Here is a 22984-nt window from a genome sequence, read left to right on the forward strand (position 1 = left end):
AGAAGCCAACTCAATAAAGAATTGCAAATGAATAAGAGATGAGAAGCAAACGAAGTGTGCTATATGAGAACAAGGGGGTGATTTACTCTAAAACAATATTTGAAACAGCAGGTGAATGAAGGGCAATAATTACATTGTGAGAGGGATGGGCGGTTTTGAAGTGGTCGGCCTTGTATGAATCACTGCTGGGCTTTGAGTCGGGCCTGTTATTTTTAAAACGTCCGCCTTTGAACTACACAGAATATCAAATCGTATGCAAACATGACCAGGGAAACATCTCTGTCAACCATACTCTCAGTTACACACACACACACACACACACAGAGAAAAAGAGAGAGAGGGAGACAGAGAAAAGCTGGGAAAGGAGGTACACTGTGAAATATCCTGAAGGTCCTTGGCAGCATTAGAGAAAGGCCTGGGAGGTTAGGAAACATCAAATCAATGCATTGTAATGTGAATTGACTGCTGACTTTGATCATCTGCCTTGGGAGTGCTTTACCATTGAGTGCTGTCACACTGGCTGGGTTAAGCAAATATGGCATGGGCAGAAATGGAGAGAGATGGGGAGGAAGAGACAGGTTAGAATGGGAGTGAGAAAAAAGGGATATGTGATGCCTGGCTATCATCAGAGAGTAATGGGCACATTAAAATTCAATGTCCGCTTGGTAAATGGCATACTGTAGATGTTATGCATAGTTAAATTGATTCATAATTGCAGATGGTGAATATATGTATATTAATGACAGGGGGAGGTGTTCCTTAATAGAAAAATCACACATGTAGTGTTGTCTCTGAGTGTATTTATTTTCTTTTAAACTGTAGTGGTTGGGGAAAAAAAATGGTTCTTAGCCCAACTGTATTGCCGGGCAGACAGCCGATACCCTCGACTCAACTCCCTCCAAAATGATGGGTCAGCCCTGCTTAGTGTCAGAAGCTGCTGATATCCTCGCTCTGAAAGTGGAAATGCTCTTAAGCCTTTCTCCTATAATGGAGTGGCCGGTCTAATCTTGCCCTCTCTGAGTGAGAGCAGGTAAGGAAGAGAGTTTTTACCACAACACTCTGACCCTTGCTGTGGCACTATGCTGTCCAGATTACAGTGCAGTGCAAGAGTGGCATCCTCCTCCTGCTTTTGCCACTGTCAGCTGCACCATCCCGTATCCTCAGGAGGATGTCCCTCTTACATAAGACGCACACTGGGAGGTTTTTGTTTTGGATGTGAAAGCCTTGTTAATGCTCTTATTGTCGTATTTCCGATTAAATCTGTAAGGCAAATGTTCAAAAGTGGCTGCTAATCCCACAGATTCACTGTAACATTTTAAAAAATCATAGACCCTAACTGAGAAAGATGGACGGCGAGAGCTCAGATGGAGTGTTCGACAGAAAAACACAGTGCCGTTATGTCACTGTGACAAAGAAAATGTGAGGGAGGGCAGATGCCATACAGGAAGAGAGAGATTCCTTGAGTCAAGCTGCAAAGAGCAGCAAAGAGAAGCCCGAAACCTCTTGTCACTGTATGAAAAGAATAGCAAGACGACCCGTAGGTATTGGGCTGCTAGGTGCATCTCCTAACAAGCTGACTGTTCAAAGGCTTTTTAGTGCTCTAGAGAACATGAAAGGCATGTTTAAAAATTTAAAAGCCCGATCTGTTCCAGTGCTATGGAGCGGCAGAGGGAAGCAGATTTTTACGTCGCCATAATTCCCCAGTTGCTTGCTTTGTAAATTAATTAAGATGTTTATGACAGCTGCTTGCACCTAATGGAATGCTTATAGACTATGCTATTAATTATTACTGCTGGCCACGGCTGCAAGCTTTCATATTGCTGAGAATGTATGGCTTTGGCTGCAGTATAGACGTGCACTCAGCCTCAACCTCAGACCCCTCTTGACTCTGTGATTGCACTGAGTGTCAGTGGGCTGTCTGTGCATATGTTGCGGATGTCTGTAGTGTGCATTGGGCCATTTGTGTATTCTGTGCGCTCATACTACGTGTCTGGCCATCTACATCACAAGGTTGCATGAATGATGTAATGTAGATTCAAAACAAAACATTTATTAGAGTAGACAGTTTGCCACAAAGCCTTTCTGCACACCACAGGAAACGATACTGCCTTTGTTACAGACCAGCACTGTGATTGCTGATGCTGATTGGATGTTCCCCTTGTGTAAAGTGCAAAAATCCCTGCCCTCTGTCCGTCCTCTCTGTAACCTGGCTTGGCTGTAGGATGTGTTATCTCGCTGTGCCTCCTGGACAAGTGCCCCGTTTTTATCGTGTAACATTAGGAGAGTATATTAGGATTGTCATCTGCCTTCTTGATAAACCACTAGCCCTTCCTGTTACCTTGTCCAGTTGTTAGTGTAGGGCAATTGTACCGTGAACTGCGACTGACCTCGTGAGCCTCGAGGAAGTTCAGTGGTTTGCTCCCTGCCGTTTACTTGGCTCTGGAGCGGAGAGTTGTTTATGCTTTCAGTAAGGAAAACATAAACAACTCAACTGCAATGCCTATGAGTGTGCGAATGCTAGTATGGCTAATTATAGTTCCTCTTTCATATGACTTCACCCCAAGTTCTTCCTCTGACATTGTTATGCAATGGCATAAGAATAACCCCATCGACAGCACGAAGCTTTGTAGCAGCAAGATACAGCAGGCAGAGTTTGAGATATAAATTGATACATTTTAAATCACTGTATGAGCTTACTGATCAATTTCGATCGTGGGTGGTGATGTGGTCAAGGAATGGGATGGAAAGTATATTTACTCAAGAACTGTATTTGAGATACTTTATTTGAATATTTCAATACTTCACCTCAGTTCAGAGGGAAATCTTGTACTTTATAGCCCGCTACCTTTGTCATAGTTACTCATCCCTTTGCAGATGAAAACCTGCAACGACAAAATCACACCACCCAGCAGTCTTTAAAGGAGCTATATTCAATATTCAGATATCTCTGATTCAGAGTCTAAGCCGGGTTTGTCTGCACACGGCTCTGAACATGGAGATGGCTGTGCCAGTGGCTAGCAGCTAGTGGTGCTAACAGTGGGAACAGTGCTAATAACGGAGACAGTACTCACAGAAGTAATTGTGTTAACTGAGGGGAACTGGAGGAAAGGTGTTATCAGTGGTAACCGTTGTAAGAATGCAGCAGCAATTAGCTAACCACACACACAGGGATTCACATGCACTATGTGCAGCTGTGCCATCTTCATTACTCCACTACATCTTTACATGGCAAATAGTTTTTTGCTGCTTTATGAATACTCTGAATCTCATGTACAGAATCTTGAAGATTCAATTAGCTGCATTGAAATGTAAAAAAAAAATACGATTTTACTTGAATTGAATTTTGAATGGAAAACTTTTACTTCTAATGGAGCAATTTTCGTATTGTGATAATGTTATTTTTACTCTTGTAGGGGATCTTAGTGCTTTCTCTGCCACTGTATATACTTAGATGCACTTGTGTAGCGGCTTTCTTGTCATATGACCACTCAAAGCACTTTTAACACAACGAGTCACATTCACCCATTCGCACACACATTTCATACACTGGTGGCCAAGGCTACCATACAAAGTGCCACCTTTTTTAACACACTCACACACCGATGGAACAGCTAGTGGGAGCAATTTGGGGGTCAGTATCTTGCTCAAGGATACTTCAACATGCAGACTGGGGGAGCCGTGGATCGAACTGCTGATCTTCCGATTTGTGCACGACCTGCTCTGACCTCTGAGCCACAGCCACCCCTAAAGTTAGCTAAGTCACAAAAATAATAATAATCATCAATCAGTAAATAACAATCATGGTAATACTCTAAAAGGTATTAGCATTCGTAGATGTTGTATTTTTTTTTAAGGTTACTATCATATCAGATAAATGAGTGGTTCCTAACTGACCCCCAACAGGGATTGCAAGACAAATTAGAGAGGTCACCGGCTGATTACAAGAACAGGAAAGCAAAAGATTTTGTTTTTTACCAATACGAGACTTTTTATTTGTGTTTTTTACCCAAATTTTGAGCACTCATTTTATTTCAGCTTAGTGTGAAATAAGCAATATATATATATATATATATATATATATATATATATAATATGTATATCCTTTTTTCTTTTTTTTTTTTTTTTTTTTTAAATTGTATTTTTTTTCCAAAATAAAGAACAGTGTTACAGTGTTGGTAGAAAGAATCTTAGCATCTAGAGAAGGCACTTTATGGCATCAGGTTACCCATGAGTCAGTGGGACAAATGAACATCATAACGCAGTTCACTCTGTTGGTGGCACAATGTGAAGTAGGTTTGTACCCCTCTATCCATGCAGAAGTGAAGCATCATGTCTTCGCTCTGCAGAGTTTTATCCTCCGATTACATTTACATAGAGAATGCAGCGGGGAGGGAGAAGGCAACAAACTGAATCACACTCCACCTGCACCACAAGAGGCGATGTGTGAAATATGTATTCAGTCTTTCATCAACCTCTTTATCTGCTACTCATGGGTTATCCTCGTGTGTAAAGTCCTCTGTTGTGTTAGCTTTGAAAAAGGAGGAGGAAACTGTGATCTGTGTTCTATTAATCATAGTCCAGCTCCGTGGCTGTCCCGTTATCACACATGTGTGTAATTACAGGGTATTTGTGCTTTAAGCATGGCTCTGTTGCCTGGAAATGGAAGAGTGGCTCCACTGATGAACTCCCTGCTAATAGGACTACCTTTGATCTGCATGGAGCATGGAGGGCTTACAGAACTCGCAGGTTTTAATTATGAAATACATGAAAAATAGATGCTGCACTAAGTGCCGACCATGACTGCAGTGAATCACAGTAGCAGCGCGCTCGCTAGTTTGCCTCTGCTTTTCCTTCCTTTATGTCTTCCAGTGCTCAGAAATACCTCAATCCCCGTCTCTCTGACTCAGTTCGTTACTGCGGAGAAGCCAAAAAGACAAGTCCATGATATTAATTAGTGGATTGACAGACATGTAATTCATCTCAGAGGAAGTTTTCATTACATGGGAGGCTTCAGAGGGGCAGTTTGGCTTATTGGCAAGTGCTAAGACCAGACCTAATGGGGCTACAGTTCCCTCCCTTTTGAGCAATTACAGCCAAGTCCTTATCAGCAGAGCCACGAGTCCACTGTTGTGGGACCTTGACTTCCAACACACTTGCACAGAGTGATCCTTCCCCATAGACCCTTGTTCATTAGACAAGTGCCTGCTGTACTGTACTTTACTGGATGAGAATTGAGACTGAATGAGTGATGGTAATGAAAGGGTTCCAATATATTTCTGAGTCAGCCTTTATGGAGCTGATATTAGCTGACATTAGTTTGTCATCAAAGCTCTAGTCTTCTCCCCCCTCCAGGTGATTATACAAGCAGGCCTGTGTGTACAGTCTATTGACAGACCTGGACAGCTCTGGTAACAGATTGTCACTAACTGTCAGAGCACATATCAACTCACCTGTTCTAATCCCATCTTTTGTAACTGCTATTCTTGAGATGATATGAAATGCATACTGAGCTCGGACAGGGGAGTTGAACAAACAAACATCGAGCACCGCTTCATCTGTTAAAATGACATCTACCTTTTGGCAAAAGCTGCCTACTGTTGTGGTTTCCTGAAGTAGATGGCCTGTGAATCATCCTTTGCAACCGTGCATAGAAACAGCAGACAGACAAAAAAAAAAAACAAAAAGTGAAAAACAAGCAATGCGAGCACACTGTAGATCTGTGATTCTCTTTATTTAACTGCCGTGTGCTGCGTATTGTGAATATTTAAGCTCTTCTGAATAGGTTAGCCCAAAGGGGCACATCTCTATTGGCTGACTGTAATACTCTTACAACCTATTATTGTGCATAACTGGAGTGTGTGCCTCAGGAGCTGTAGGTAATTGTATTCCCCCCTTTAGATTTCAACCTGTGTAGGGCTAAGGTAATATATTGTAATGTGAGCAGAAATTCACAAATGTTGTCTCTGGGGATCATTACTGTTGTCTACTTGAGAGGCAGAGCAACCTCCAACCTCTATATTGGAATAATGGGAATTGTGATGTGTTTTTCTGTATACATTGTGTAAATAAGAAAATACTGGAAGGCCTCCATGATGGTTTAATGTAATTACACCACTTGAAATAAACGGTCCTCTGACAACGTATCCATTTCCCATCTGTAGTTAAAGCCTTTATATATAAGTGTGTAAACACACCCAGTGGTGGCCTTTTCAGACTGCCGTTCAGTGGAGCTCCGTAACAGTAAAGTAAACCAGGGTGGTCTGCTGAATGTGGTTTGTCTTTATTTATGGTGCGGGCTGAGAGGCTATTGGGTTTCATGTGTGGTTGAGGCTGGATCACTGGGAGATTACCGCTGGGCTGGGAACCGCCAGCGCGGAGAGTACACAGAGGCCTGTCTGTGCCCCTGGCCTCACTTTGACCAGTGCCCTGGGCCTTCCTGCATCCGTCAGGCCCCTTGGGACCGGCTCGCACTCAGAGGAGAATTACTGTATAGTACAGCTAGAGCCAGGATCAGAGTGAACAACATCAGAGCTGCACATACCCTAACATTTTGGCTTTTCACCTGCAGTACTGTACTGAATCTCACAACAACACAACTGAATGGAATGCCTCAGTGGTTTCGGATTGAGCGGTTCCTTTTTTTTTTTTTTTTTTTCTTTAACATGTTTGCTGAATTTTTCTTCCTTCGCTGTAGCTGACCTTCGCTGCCCCTCTGAGCGTGTTGCAGATAAATACTGAAGACAGTGATAAATATTAGTACGACACCTGTTCCTCAGAATAGTCATTAACAATAGGGCTGTTGTCCTGATGTTGTTGGACGTTGCACAGCAGAGTTGTATCTTGTCATTTTTTTAAGCTCTCAGCTAAGTGAACCTGTGCAGCAGTGTCTTACCAATAACAATAGCACTTATCGCAGCGTTCCCTGCGGTACAATTAAAATTCCGTCAGAGTCTTCAATCTGCCTCCCAGCCATGCCTGCTGTTTCTCGGCCCTCCTGGGCCACGTCAATTCCTCTGCTGCAATGTATAATTCACGAGCCACCAAACAGCACTGAGGACTCACCTGGAGACTCGCAGGCCCAGCAATGCAGAACTGCACAGGGGGGAGTCGTTGTACACGAAGCCTGTGAGACATTTGTAGGGGGCGAGCTGCATATGACATGGTACCTCAAGTCAGCCAGGGCTTCTGTGATCTCAGGGTCACCCTGAGAACATCGCCTCTCCGTTGGGATCTCATAACTTCTTGCCTTTCTCAGTAAGGCATGTATGCTTTTATTTTTTCTGCCCTTTCTCCTTGTGTCTTCTGAAAGACAATTGTGGTGTCCTCTAAAACTAATTTGGATGTATATCTTCTATTTGCAGACAATTCCATAGCGATGCATTGGAGTAACCTGTGGAGTCTCGGAGTGGTTGCTTTTAGTTAAAACCAATTAGAAATGACCAGAAATAACAGCGCCTGGAGACAGAGAAGTCATTTTTCTCTTGAGCCTCCCCAGAGAGTTGGCCTCTCCATGGATTAAGTGTTTTAGTATATTAGGGGGCAGCTGATTAGAATCATTGTGCTTTTTTAATCATTACATTTTTGCATGTATAGTTTATAGCAGTATAATAGCTAATAAGGCTAAGTGTGTCACTGCAAAAGGGAAGATTGTTTAAATGACTTTGTGTATGAAACTTGGCCTTCACAAAGACTGCCAAAGTTAGAACAGCACAGAGGTCCTTGAATCAACTCATCCATCTTATTTTATGACTTTTGATGAGATGAGCATTAATACGAGAATAACCTTGCATTATATCTTTGTACTTTGGCTGTGCTTTACACTCTTTGACCTGCTACATTACTTCATTTCTTTAAAATAATTGTATGAATTGCCTCAACAGACTATCAAACAAGTCACCTACTGAATATTCCAGTTTCCTTTAAGCCTGAATTTTCATGATGTTAAATTTCTTAAATTTACAGCAGCATTAATCACAGTAAAACATGTTTTTGGAGCTTTGTGATGGCCAAGAAGAGAAACACATTAATTGTTTCTAATTATTTCCTCTCAGGAATCTAGCAGCAATTTGTCAGTTGGGCAGGCAGGGAAAGATGGACTACTGAATGTGGCTACATCTATCATTCTTAAGATGACCATGGCATAGGCACCATCATTAACCAGCAACCTCAGGAGTAGCCTAAAATTAACAGTCCCGTACAACTGCCATCATTAAGACAGGACAATAACCGAACCTTCTCATTATTGTCTGATGTTTTTTCATCTATCCGAGAGGCCTTATTAACCGTAGAGAGTGTGTACTGCCAGCATTCCCAAGGCCTATGGTATTGACCCGTAATTCCAGTAGGTGTCTAGCCTGTCCCTCGCTGGGCCCTCACTGGCTCTTCCTGCAGCTGGGTCTGTTGCGCTGGCTGTGTCCTTGTGTGCGGCGGGCGTGCAGCAGTGGCATGTGGAGCAGGCGGCAGGAAGCAAGCCTCCCTGTCTCCCCAGACTGAACAGTGAATGAGGATAAGTGAGGAGCGCCAGTCAATGAATCAAGCAGCAGGAAGGGAGCAGCCAGGGGGGGAGTGTGACGTCCCCACGGGAGAGGCCTCGCATTAGGAACTTCCTCGTCTGTGTGTTTCTGGCACAGGTTAAATGGATCGCTCCCATTAGCGCGCTGAGAGGACAGCTCCATTATATGAAGGAGACTGTAACTTTGAATGTCACGGTGCAACAACCCCAGAGCACGCCTCGTCTCCCAGGGAGGCAGGGTGACAATAACCATCCATGATAATCATTCCCTGTCAGGCTTTAAGGAACCTGAAATTATGACGTACAGCCTGCCATGCGCCTCAGACTTCATTACAGCGCTGTCACTTTGAGTCGCCTGCGATGGCACGGTGCTCCACAGCCGGCTGCAGCACTGTGGCTGCCAAAACCCAGACTCACTCTCCTCCTGTCTAAGTGGCATGTTTACAGGATGTGTGCCCCCCTGCAGATAGATGTGGTGGAGGTTAACCTCCAGTCGCCTGCACAGTTCCTCTCTTCCTCTATAGCATAGGCGAAGTCTCATGAGAACTTGAGCTGAACTGTTTACCAATGCAAGGGAAATATGACTGATCAAAGGCCACACAGCGACAACTGTCCCTCCTTCCTTCGTGACAAATGGTAATGTTGAAATCAGACTTCAGCTGCTCATATAGAAAACAAACTCGCCTTTCATTACAAAATATTAAAGCACATAGATGTCTATGAAAGGCGATCCTTCGAAGTTGTAAGCGTGTTTACGGCAGCCTGTTTGTCAGCCAAGGAGAGCTTCACCTCCACACTGACCTCTGAACCTGCCATCCAGTGGAGAAGACATGAGCTGGCAGGCATTGCCAATGTCAGTGCCCAGAGCTAACTCCTTCTTTCTCACCGCCTGACTCATTCATTGGCTTTGTGGCCCCTTCTCCTTGCCACCTCCAATCACAGGGCTCTGAATGACACATAGAGGAGGAAGTGAGCCCACCGACGGCCCCTCCTGCTTCCTCTAACCTGCATAGCAACAGGCCACACAAGCCTTTGCTGTAAAAAGTTAGAATTGCTTTTCTCCTTGCACTTTAGAAAATATTAATCAAGAGATTAGTTTTCATAATTTTAAGTAGGTGGGACACACACTAGTTGGTGAGGCTCCTTAATAGCTCTGGCTGTTTTGGATACTTTTGTGTGTTCTTCCAAAGTTTGTGATGTACATATATATTTCTATCTGTGCATCTGGTTTTATTGACTCAATAATAAATCTGCTAAAAGTACAGTGTGGAGTTTTTGACCACCAGGGGCACTGTGGAGGAATGATTTGTTTATCTCTTTCTTGAAGCATGCAGAGGAGAACACACACTTGCACACCACAAGCATGGTGGTGATGTGGTGCACATTTCTGCTGAATGCAGAGTATTGCATATCGACCGCTGGTGCCAGTAACACAACACAACAGGTAGCAGAGTGGACAAAAAAAAGAGAGGAAGCAGGGTGATTTAAAACAATGCAGATTTAAAACCAAATTTGCTAATTTTCATGCATCTTTTTCAACCCTAAGGCACAATACATTGTAGTAAGAAAAGTCCAAAGTTCAGTAAACAAAACTGTGTTTGTTTACACAGAAAATTCCCCAGGGTACCGTTACAGTAGATATCCTTCCTTAAATAGACTGGAGCATTCAGATTTAGCATGTGCTGGTAAAAGTTTACTTAGTACCAGAATTACACTGTAAAAAATAAAACGCAACACTTTTGTTTCTGATTCCATCTTTCATGGGGTTTTTTCGAACCCAAAAGACTTCTTTCTCTCAAATGTTGGTGACAAATTTTGCACGACCATTAAGGAGGAGTGGGGCACATTTTACAGGCCACAATCAACAACCTGATTGACTCTGTGAAGACGATACTGACTGATTCTTTGAGATATCAGTGACCAAAAAATGTTGTTGCGCTAGTTGTAAAATCCCAATAAATGTCTTTTTTCAACACAAAACTTACTTTATTGTGACCATCCCAAAGCAAACCTATATACTAATGAGGCTGTTTAATGAGGCATATCTTAATACATCGCACCTGTCAGGTGGATGGATTATCTTGGAAAAGGAGAAGTGCTCACTAACACAAAATTGAACAAATCTGCGACCAAAATATAATGGCAAAAAGTCTTTTGTGTGCATAAAAAAATAGGAACCATAGCGATATGTTTAAATTTTTGGTCAGTCAGTGTGGAATAATGATGATTCAGTACTACATCTTTAATTCTTTAGAGTTGCACATTTGAGGTTGAAAAACATGAGTCTTCACAGTGCCAGATGTATTGACATTTCTTGACTTTGTCAGCGAAGGAGCCATCGACAGCAAAACTGCTCATGAAGATTATCAGTGTGGTCTGTGTGGCTAACCTTGGGCAAAAACACACGCATATACTGTACACACGTGTTTCTTTCACTTCCTCTGTCATAAACATTTTGCAAAGCAAGTGGTTGTTTATAACTTAAAGATCTGTGGTCAGTCTGAGGAGAAACACAGGCAGACAGGCTGCTTTTTTTGGAGTGTTCTGTCACTTTTCACGTCTCCTGTACGTCATGCACATTTAATATGAAATAAATTACCTTTAGATTAAGTAATACTGGTTGTCTAATTGTCACCAGACTTCCCTTGAATAGTCAGTGAATGTCTGCTTTATGTGTCTGTAATTGTAGTGTAAGGTTTGACGAAAAGCCAGGAAAAAGCTGCTTATTTGCTATTTCCTTCTAATACAGTTTCCACTAAGCACACCAGCTCTGTTCCTTACATGGTCTAAGAGGTTGTCTTACCCATCAAAACAAAGAGCCAGTTAACTGCTTTATATAGGCTTTTACAGCTGCCTCGTGTTGCAGCACCTTGAGACCACTGGTCCTTAATGGACCATCAGCTCTTGCTGGCTTCAATGTCATTTGATTGAAGTGTAGAATTAAGACTGGATTACTGTTTATTTTCTCCTTGCGTAATGTCACAGTTGGACAGAACAGAAGCTTTTGGCCCTGAGCACTGGAACAATGCTAGAGCTCCATCACAGACTGCTGGCCCCTAGGTGACTGTTTCCTTCTTTCTGCTCAGTGGAGTTGATATTAGTTATGTGTTTCTGTGTGTATGTCTATAGGAGGCTGAAGGGCTTATTTGTTTTCCCCCTCGTTGCTCTTTGACTCGTTTCCCCTCAAACGTGTCTGAAACATTGTTATCTCCGGCCAGACGCCTTTTTCACAGAGAGTTATTGAATCATGTCAGCTCGCCGTCCCCCGAGTTTCAAATGCAAGCCGTAGAAAAATTAGCCATTGCTTCCGCATGACAAGTGGGATCTATTAGTGTGCTATCGCCCTGCAAAGCATGAGCATCCCGCGGGCCGCTGGGGACCACGGCTGGCTGTGCGCTCGTCCGCATCAGGCTCCTGGGGCATTAGACCAATGTTGCAGACAGGAGAAACAGCCAGAGCCACAGCAAAAGCCGAAGTGGCTCACTCGATGAGTTGACACCCGAAGGGGCGAGGAACAGAAACGTGAACAGCGGCAGCCCAGCTCCGCCCCAGCCTCAGCCAGGTCTGACTCACACTGGCCAGACTGGTCACTTGTTTGATAAGCAGTATGCAACTACACACAACACTATTCATATCTTATCTGTAGTTTATCTAATCATTTCTGGGTTTAACAAATTCCAGTCATTTTGGCAACAATTAAATCGTAGGCAACTGGACTTTGATTTTGTCTAGAAGACGTTTCGCCTCTTATCCAAGCGGCCGACTTGTGGCTCACCAGTGGCCCCACTCACTCCTAATGACTGTCGTTCACTAGTGTGACTCACCTGACCCAAACAATGGTCCAGTGAAACTCCACTAACGAAGTATTGTCTTATGAGGGTGGTGGGTGTACACCTCCACAGAGGTTAAAAACCTGAGTCTTACTCCACTGTTTGTCAGACGAGTGAGGACTAGTCAGACCGATGCGTTGAGAACTGATGAAGCCGCTTGGATAAGGGGCGAAACGTCTTCTAGACAAAATCAAAGTCCAGTTGCCTACAATTTAATTGTTGCCAAAATGGAATTGACCTGGATAAATGAAAATATCCACAGACAAATTCCAGTCAGTTTAGATTATAGGAAATGTTAGGATGAGACTAATTTAGGTCTTTCCTCTTCTACACCTCAGTGCTCGTTTAATTGCAGAACCACTTGCTAATTCTCTATTTTGAGCTTACTTTTATATCCAATACTTTTCCACATGTATGGAAGGTTTGTTACTTTTTAAAATAATTTCCATCCAAATTCAGAACTACCTGCTTGGCTAAAATATTGGACTCCTTCACCACATGCCTTTCTGGAAACTAGTAATATTACAGCCATAGCAGGCTGCATTTAAACAATGTAATAGCACTATAACAGCTTCATGTCATTGTCAGTGCTCTGGACAGCCACCCTCAATTTGTTGCGTGTTTTATCGACTTCATAGATTTGACACTATGGACAGTGCCATTTCTTAAAAAAGTCATCTTTTAAAGGTTAAGATTATTTTTCAATTCAGTGTTTTTAGAAATAATTTAGCTGTTGCAATGGTACAAAAATGTAATGCTTTTAAAGTTAGTAAAGACCATTAGTAAAGGTGTCCCACAAGGGTCTGCACTGGGACCTCTTTCATTCTCACAATACAAGAATGGCGTAAAGTCTCTGCCACTCAACACTGTAATGTAAAGTTAGATGATATCGTTTGGTATGGCCTTAATCTGACAATTGCAACTTTACGCTTTGGATTCTTAAGATTTGATTTGATGTTTTTATTCTCTCATCAATCATTAGTTTGTTAAATTGATAATTGAAACAAAAAAGTGTAGGCTATTTTCAAGGTCATTGATTTGCATTTCACCTTCATTTGGTATCCAACAGCATGTTACATGTTTTTATTTTTTATTTTTTTGGTATTCTGGATTTAAGATATGCTATGCAGGAGTTGTTGTTATCGTTTGTAAACAGTGTCGCCAGTCAAAGTGAAAGTCAACCCAAGTTCACTCTTGTTTCGGAACAAGCTTTGTTGCCGTAGTGTTTCACCTTGCCATACTTGCACTTCTTTGGCACCGTGAATTTCTGTAATTTCCTTTGGAATGCTTACGATCTGGCAGCTTGTTGCTACCTTTTTAGAAAGCCCCACCCTCATCAGCACCCTGGAAATCCAGAGTTCTCGCTAGAACACAATTTGAATTTGCTCAGTGAGTCACTTTGGCAATCAGTAATGATGCTCATTACCCATGCCCTTGGAGCCGAGCTGCACCAATCACATCGATGTATCTGATATAGGCGGGCCAGAGGCGCACTAAACAGATGATGACAGCGCTGCGACAACAAAATCCGGAATCAGTCAGTAAACATTGCAAGATGGCTACAGATGAACACCAGTTGTTTGAAACGGCTGTGGCCGCTACAATGAACGAGTTAGACTTGGCTTTTTCTCTAAAAGAGGAACAGAAGACGGCGCTCGAGTCTTTCCTTTGCAAGAAGGATGTTTTTGCTGTTTTGCCAACCAGATACGGCAGGAGTCTAATCTACCAGTTAGCTCCACTGGTAGCGTTCCGGATACGTCATCCCGTGTATTGTTCTGATTGGTCGTAGTGTTATCCAGTTGCGTGCAGTGATATTTTCAAATGCATGCTTGGTGCCACCCCTCGAGCTGGGCCATTTGCATTACTCATAGCCAGACCCTAAATCTTTCTAGATTTGGGTCTGGATTTCCAGGCTACCTCATCAGTGCACCAGAGTCCTGCTCAGGTCTGATTTTCAAGACCTGCTCCCACACTGCACCGGCCAACCCAATCCGACTCACCGACACAAGATTCTTGGCCCAACCCAAAACTGCAAATCCTATAACCATACGTGCCTTTCATATAATTGTGTCAAGCAGCATGTTCAGTTGATCTAAGATATTATATTTTGAGAGGAAAGTATTTCAGGAAATACATTTTAAATGAGTATTTTTTGCTTATTCTCATGACCTTGAGCAGCTCATCTCCACAGCTGACATGCCCATTGGTAACTCACCTGATTGAAGCAGCTTTGAGTTGATACAGAGGGCAGGGCTGACACACAAAGTCAAGAGTCATAGGGTTAAAACATTTAAACATTAAACTATTATCCTCATTTATTTTAATATATTTATCATCCAGCACCTGCTGTCTGACCTGCATGCTCTTCTTTCATCCAGAACTGAACACTGAAATAAAATTAAAACAAAATACCGCCTGAGAATCGTCTTTTTTGTTGGACTCAGCTGTGCACTTTGCCTAAGAACATACCGAACACAGCAAAAAAAGGGAAAATACAGGCAAGGGCAGAGTCTCTGCAGATAAATACACAGCCACACACTTATAGTGGGTCATAAGTGATCATTAGAGGGATTACTTTTTAATAAGTCAATACATTGTTTTGAAGCATGGCGTACCTTTAAAATCTGTTATGTACGTTAATATACTTTTGCCTTATAATTCCATATATGTTTTCTGTACCCTCCTGAAAAGAGGCCCTGATCTCAGTGAGACAACCTGTTCAAATAAAGGATTCACTAACCAGCATTAAGGTCAAAGTGCCTCCATCCCGCTCTGGGCCACAGGCTGAGTCATGTGCTTGGGCCCAATCAGTGTGGCTGCTCAACACATTAGCATTCCAAATGTTGTTTGTTTTAGTATAATTTTTCATTCATCGCCCGCAGAGGATAGAGTTTCAACCACCTTGTTGTGGATGTTGATGTAGCATGGCCGTAGGTCAGACACCAGCCTACACACATAATTGCCCTGGGCCTGCCACCTCAGTAACCTTGGACAGTGACAGTCTGTTGGACCACAGGGTCTGCCTCTTCATCATCATCATCACCATCACTTAGCTATAAGCAGAGCTCTATGTAAAATATGGTTTGTGCTTGGTATTTTACAGTTGTTTTAATATGTTTTTTTATGGTTTGTTTTATGTCTTTCTGCAGGTATCTCAGTAACAAAGAAGACGCATACCTGTGAGTACAAACATTTTTTTATGACTTTTTATTTCTGTTGCACTTCAATTTCAAGGCTGTTAAAATGTAATTTAATTCAAAGACAAATTCTACACGGACTTAATGTGAGGGAAAAAAACAAATTCTCCCTGCCTCATATACAGTAGAGATGATAAGATCATCTTGTTTCTATCTCTGTTGACTCTTCTTTCATCAGTGCCTATATGCATATTGTTGCCTGACTTGTATTGTAATAAATCAATACCTTCAATTAGATCCGTGCCATCCACTTTCACCATTTCGTATTTCTCCATCCTGGAGAGAATATGATGATAACCCCAGAGAGGAAATTAAAATGCTTTGCAGTCTTATGACTGTTTGATAATCATGCACAGTTGAAGCAGGCAGTCTGCTAAAGCTCCTCTTTGTTTTCTGCAAGGCCTTGCAGCTGAGCAACGCGGATGTGGTGTTGTGTGGTGGTTTGTAACCTTTGAGGCTGCATTAACTACCAAGAGTTTGTATTCAAGTACAGATCATATCAGTACAATTGAAAGATACAGACTCAGTATGTGTCACGTCTCACATGTGAGATGCAAGACTTCTTTGTTCACTACAACAATAGTACATGGGCTTTGCCGTGTCTAACCACCACTGCCTTTTCAATTTCAGTGTGCTCATGAAGAATTGATGAACAGTCAAACCTGTAGAAATCAATGATTTCCAAGAGATTTGTACTGTATTTTGACACGTGTGAAGTGCAATCGAAAAGGCATGTAAAATCGCTTTTGTGTAGTGTACTGCAGTGTGTCTGTGTATGTGTGTACATCTATGCGTGTGTGTTCATACCCCACTGTGTGAACGGAAGAAACTAGCCCTGAAGGCTATCCTTTCCCTCTGATCACTCTGATGAAACTTGTGGAGAGGGAAGGCCAGAGGGCTTTTCTGTAAGAGCGGTCGGAGTGTTTCAGATTGTGAGAGGCTGCATCTCGCCCTGTAAAACACCCCGGCTCTTTCTTACATCAGACAGCAGGGCAAAGGATATGATCTTCTACGCAAGACAGCTCCACCTTACTCAAACAGCCCCGTCAAAACAGCAGCATGATTGTGTGTTAAGCTATTTGCTTGTCTGGAGGGGTTATGGAATTCCTTTTTTGATGTGTGTGTGTGCATGTTCGTGTTTGTGTCAGGATATCTTCAAGGTAGAACAGAAACGCTTTGACCCACCATCCACCGCCCCACTATCTTAATTAGTGCGGCGCTAAGCACCTCTACACCGGAAGGGGGCTCAAATCAAAGAGCATGATTTAGGAGTCTTGGGTTCAAAGCCCTGGGCAGAGACTGGACTACGCTGTCTCATATCAGTGAGAAATATTCAAATCTTGTCCATGTGAGGAAATCAAAGTAAAGCCCCTTAACAAGTAGTTGATTGCTGCGCCTCACAGACAGGAAGCGGCTGTAGTACCTCGTCAGAGCTGTGTGCACAAGAAGAAGTTCAAGGGCCAGTTAATGGTCATTGAGGATGTGGAGGGAAGGTCTTTCTCAGAGAAGCCTGGTGATTATATGGCTGGTGGAGTAATAATGAGGGAGATCGCTCTGCCCTACATGGTTATAGTCAGGCTGTAGATCTATTTCTGTTCTCGGAGTGAAAACATTGGCTTCCCCACTGCGCCGGTCCACACTGCCACTCGTAATGTGAGCTTGGCAGTCTTGCTTGTATGTGTGTGTGCAAGTGTGTGTGTGTGTGTGTGTGTGTGTGTGTGTGTGTGTGTTTTAGGAGGTCTTCCTAGTCTAACCCAGACCACAGGGATGGGCCATGTCTCTGACTAACTCCCCACTCTGCCTGAGTGATCAAACTGCTGGAAGCTCCCCGCCATGCCAGTCCCCTCATCAATATAAATTACAGGGGCAGCTGTTCACTGGCAGACTCCTCTCCTCTCCTTTTCCTCTCCTATCCTCTCCTTCCCTATTCCATCCACCCGACTGGACTAATCATCGAGCCATCAGAAGGTGAAGTATTCTAGATGAAAACAGATACTTATATCATTGTGCCAATGACTGTGATGTCCTCGCCCCATTCTGGCTGTTATAAGGACTTAAGTAGATTTACTGTGTGAGGCAGCAGCCTTTCTTCTCTCTCTCTGACTCCCCTTCTTTCTTCACTCCCCATAAGGGGCGGCCCCTTGCCAGCACTTTCTTTAACCACAAGGCTATAATTCTCAGCAAGAAGTCAGCTGTGGTTTTCCTGTACATTTCCCTGACAGTTTTACATATGCCCTGCTATACTGACTTTTAGTAGCACTTGATTTATCCCTAAAACTGCCTGTGACAGAGGTGACAGCGAGAGATCAAGGGCTTAGATTTTGAACTGTAGTTTCTTTTTCTTTTTTTCTTACTTTGATGCCGGACACCAGATACACACCGTCACCTCCTCCTACCTCAGCAAGGCTGCGTTGCTGTGAGATGAGTTTCTGTTTGGACCTGTTGAGAGAGATGGTGTGGAGCGGAGGATCAGATGCAGCAGCTGATTACACTGAGATTAGACGTCTCACCTCTAATCTACCATCAGCAGTCTGGGGCTCTGTCTCACAGCTCGGATAGCAAAGAGCTAGCTAACGCGCGCACACACGCACACAGGTCGTGTAGCCAGGATGCTCTTCCCCGAACAGAGCAGATCTCCTGATTACCTAGAGCTAAGCCTCTCACTCTCTTGCAGCTGTAGATGTACAATATACTGATTGTCTGACTGACTGTTCAGACTATGATACACAACAAGACAAAGGCTGGCATATGTACATTAAGTTTTTTTATAGCTTGCTTTGTAAAAGATTTGACAAGGCGTACAGGATAACTGGTACTATGCTAATATGTCCACATAAAAGAAACACCCTTACAATATTATAATAAAATCCAAAAAAAGCTATCCCCAAAATCACTACAGAGCTGAATTTGCAGCCTCAACAAAAACTGAAAAATGTACTTTTGACTATATTTCAAGAACTAATCATGCATTGTATTTGATTTGTGTTAATCTGCCAATCCCCTGTATTGATGTGTATTATATGTAGTGTGTGCCTGGCTTTACATTGGGAATAGAGTGGCCAGAGGGAGGCAGTAGTACAAATGTATCTCCGGGAAAAGAGAAAAGGAGACAGACGAGGCTTCCTCTCCTCAGTCTTACAGACACGTTGAAGAGAGTCTCACTTTTTTTCTTTTTTTTTTTTCACCCTGTATTTATCTCCATTGCGGTGACAGACTCCTTACACTGATTGAGAAACATGGCCTCACTCCTGCATCTTCATTTATTTGCTCGCAGCTTGTATTGAGTTTCTCTCGTCAGAGATCTGCACTCACATAGTAATAGCACAGCCAATCTGTTTTAAAGGAACCAGATGATTTAGATTCTTCTGCATTGCCTTAGAAAAACAGAGTGCAGAGTTACAGTGAAATTACATCCGTCATCGAGACTCAACTCAAAGTTATAAAGCCAGAGTTTGAAGATTTTGTGCCTATGTGCATTTGAAATATCTCTCATAAAAGTAGTCTGGTGTATGTTTGGAACAATATGCTAACAGCATTATTAATCCCAATAATGCTCTCTGTGTTCACACCGCACCATGACAGCTTTTACCTCTGTAAAGCATCTGCTTTACCTCTAAATGACATCAGATCCCGCCTGGATTTCTGAGTGGTAGAGTGCTAACGCATTGGCTCTGTGAGTTGAGGTATTTTCAGTTAATCAAACATGAGATTTATGGTCCTTAATAGTGCTGTACATTGCCAATTTAGGAGAATAATATGTCTCAGTTGCTGTCTAATTTTGCTTGGCAACAGGCGCACTCCTGTGGAATCGCCCGGGGCAGTGTGAGTTGTCTCTGCATAGCTCAGTGTTCCATGCTCAGTGGCTGTTTGAAGGTATTTCATCACATTGTTGCCTTGATTCAGCTCTGTGGGGATTTGTTAGTTGCACTCATGTGGGAAGTGCATCCAGTACATTGTTAAGCTCGGGCTGATAATGAAGATCAGCCAGCCAGAGTCCCCTGAGCTACGCGGAGAGAGATAGTCTAGTGAGACGCGCGGCACAGACATAGTGGAGCAGGACGAGCACACACAGCAATACACACAGACGCAGAGGAATCATCAGCACAAAGCATACAACACTGAACTGTGGTGTAGTGTATTAGAGTAAGAAACACAATACAGTAGCGCATACAGTGCATTAGATTATTATCAAATATGTTAGACTCTGTTGTTCTTACTGAACATTATTCCAAGTTTGTAAAATTGCCATTATTATGTCTAAACGTCAGTTAAGCAATATTGCTATCATTTTAATGTTGTTGCCTTTTTGTTATGATTGAAATTGACAATGCAGGGCCCCAGTAAGCGCAGCCGCTCTTTTCTGTTGAAAGTTATTTGATTCTCAGCATGGTGCAAGAACTCGTTGTTTCCTCTTCTCCCAGAGCAGCATTGAACGCTTAAATTGACACAATCTTTTTCTCCCTCTGTACTGTAGGTTATGTTTCATCTTACTCTATTTGTTTGTTCCTCAAAAAGAGTATTCTTTTTGGACATTTTGGTATAATCTATAATAGACGGCTATTTTTTTTCTGAAATAGGTCAGTGTAATCACAACAGTGAAGGATGGACAGTCACTGTAAAAGGGAAATCAATAGAGCTATCTATTTGTCGTAAACCAGGCCAGCATGATTTTTCTCCATTTTTTCTGCGCTGCCATACTTTTTTCTCTCCAACACAATATGGCAGGTCCTCATTTTTCAGTAAAAGCATTATGTCTGCCATTTTGTAAAATTGCAAATGGCCTTTGTACATCCACTTTCTTTGCATATGTTTCTGTGAGTATGGACGCTTCTTTTTATCATCTCCTGGGGGCCCAGGGTGTTTTATAAGGAGGAGAATGGTAAGGGGAACTGTAGGGGTGCAAGACAGCTTTTTGTGGGGGAGCTCTGCTTTTGTTGGCTCTTAATCTGGTTCTTCTCTTGGTTTCGGCTCTTTCAGAGAATTTGAGCCGGAGCGAAGAGAGGCCTCGTCAGCTTTTCCTCACCCTTTTTCTTTTGTGTCTCGCTGAGAACTGAAAGGCCCCTGTCTTGAAGTGTTGTCAGACCAGAAAACAAGAGTAAGTGACATGTGACAAGGACACAATGCTTGGCTGGGCCAGCCAAAGTAAGTGGCCCCATCTGCTGCGGGCGATTTCTCTTCTGCCGGCTGCCTGCCACCTCAGGTGAGAGGGGCCAGGGACCGAGAGCCGTGCCGAGATGGTGGCGTCTGCCAGGCGAAGCAGTTGGCATGGCTGGGAGGGCACGGCCGGCGTCGCGCTCAGCCGCGGCGCACAGTCGGCCAGCCTTTGCACAAGCGCAGGTTATCCGTCACTCATCAGGTTTCCGATGCCTCATCACTTTCCCATGGTGAACACACATTCAGTGCAGGACAAGAGTGTCAGCATGTAATGAAAGGTTTGATTCATGGAGGGCGACAGAGGCGGAGGTCATGGAGCTCCTCCAGATATGATCCTGACTGATGCTGATGGGGAAGCTTTAAGATGGGGGCCATAATTAAATGTCCTTGTGCCATCATCAAGTTCCTCAGTCGCAGCCATACACATAGAGTGTCCGCTCGTGCGCAGGGCTTATCACTCTGACCAGCATGTATCTGATATTGATGGTCTTCCCTTTTCACTGAAGTGCACTTTGAGACAAATTATTCTAAACTGAAGTGGAGTAAGAAAAAATGTATTGTCAGAAATATCCCATTATGGATTTTTTAGGATGGAAAAATCCTGATGCAATATCATGCATGAATAAAGGCGGGTAAAATTAACATATATAATTTCATTCCTGAATTATTCACAAGAATGTTGTTGAATAAACCATGCAACGAAGGAGACGTCCCCCATAATAAAATCATTGTGAAATATCCTGTGAGCACCGTTTCAAAATCAATAATAATCGTCACAGTGCATCAAAGAAAAAGAAACGTGTTGGGACAAAACACAACAAAACAGACTGTTTGCAAATCCGGCGTCAAATGTTTATTGAAACTGAATTAGATAAATTTGAAGTGAGGATCACATCTCGCCGACAAATAATGTCATTCTGCTCGGAAAGTAAAGTAGAGGAAAAAAAAGTTACATCGACAGAGAAGAAAGCAGAAGTGCTCACAAAAGCTTTCGGTGATATTATACATTGACATTTGTGCTGATCGCATTGTGCACATTTTGTTGAATCTGCTTTATTAGAGAAATGCTGTTTTTTCCCCGTTGCTATTAATTTGTGTTTCTGTGGGTGTGCAGTGTGAGAACAGAGAGATGTGGTTAACCCATTGTGAAGTTAGCCGTCATCATTAAGATTCTACAGATAACAGGCATGCGGATTTCTACTGCTCAGCATTATAGGATCCCAGACATCAAAGGCAGGTTTTCATTCTTCTGTGTCTGCGGCAGGGTGAAGAAGAAAAAAAAAAACACAGGAAAGGAGACATGGAGTCAGGAAAATAAGGCAGATTGGGAGAAGAGAGAGGAGCATGTATACGTACCTGCGCCAGTCAGGTGACACCACGCTCTGTAATGTGTTTGCTGCCACTGAGGGTCCCTCCTGCATAGTTAGCTCCCTGCTAAATTGGCGTCCTCTCTGATTAAGTGGCACAGTCCTTAATAACGCCGTGGCTGACTGCAGGTTGGTTCACTTTAAAGATCAAGTTCATTTCTCACCATGGTCATTAAAGTGCAGGTCTGCGTAATTCAAATCAATTCACTTATGTTCTTTTTTTTTTTTTTTTTTTTTTTTTTAACCGCCTGGATTTTTTTCTCCGCTTTCAGTGCAACAACATGTCAGCTCATAGTTTTATCTCGCCTTGCTTTATATCCAATCAATGTAAAGGTGCTGTCAATGGTATTTTTCTTTGTACAAATCTTGTAATACTATTTCCAGTTCTATTACACAGATATTACAATGAAGTTCCCCTTAATTCAGATTACTTTCTCTTCCAGCGTGGTGCCATTATGCTTTTGCCATTACATCAGCGTGAGCTGTTCTACAGTGAGAGTATTGAATGTACAAGAGAGAGAAATATGCTGTTCTCCAGTATTGTGCTGGATTACAGAATCAAGGTCGACTCACAAGACACAGAGCAGCATTATCCCTTAATCCTGTGTTTTGGTTTCAAATAGCCTTTTTACACCTAATCTTCACAAGTAAAATGACAAACATGAATACTGAGGTAGGTATTTAAATGTGCATTACCTGCAATGTTAAGGTCAAAGGCTTACGCTGACTTAAAGTGGCTCTATATTTTGTGAAAGAACAGATGATCATGTGTTTGCCACTTATTTTGTTGCGGTTGCATTACAGCAGACTAGGGAGTCTTGTGATGAAATTTCCTCAGGCGGTTTCAGATGGATAAGTCTGGGAACTTTTCATCCAAACTATGAGTCATTTGTTTGTTTTTCTATTTTTTTTTGTGCTCTGATA

The 22984-nt window shown here is 42.7% G+C and overlaps 1 protein-coding gene across 1 annotated transcript in view; it reads left to right on the plus strand.

Annotated features, from left to right (window-relative positions):
- The window catches only part of roraa (RAR-related orphan receptor A, paralog a), a 218369-nt gene that overhangs the window by 136291 nt on the left and 59094 nt on the right, over positions 1 to 22984 (plus strand). Inside the window, exon 2 of the mRNA XM_049574226.1 lies at positions 15492 to 15521. Coding sequence (XP_049430183.1) covers positions 15492 to 15521 — 30 coding nt within the window. The remainder of the gene's footprint in view (positions 1 to 15491; positions 15522 to 22984) is intronic.

Source organism: Epinephelus fuscoguttatus, linkage group LG4 (assembly GCF_011397635.1).
Source record: "Epinephelus fuscoguttatus linkage group LG4, E.fuscoguttatus.final_Chr_v1".
NCBI lineage: Eukaryota > Metazoa > Chordata > Actinopteri > Perciformes > Serranidae > Epinephelus > Epinephelus fuscoguttatus.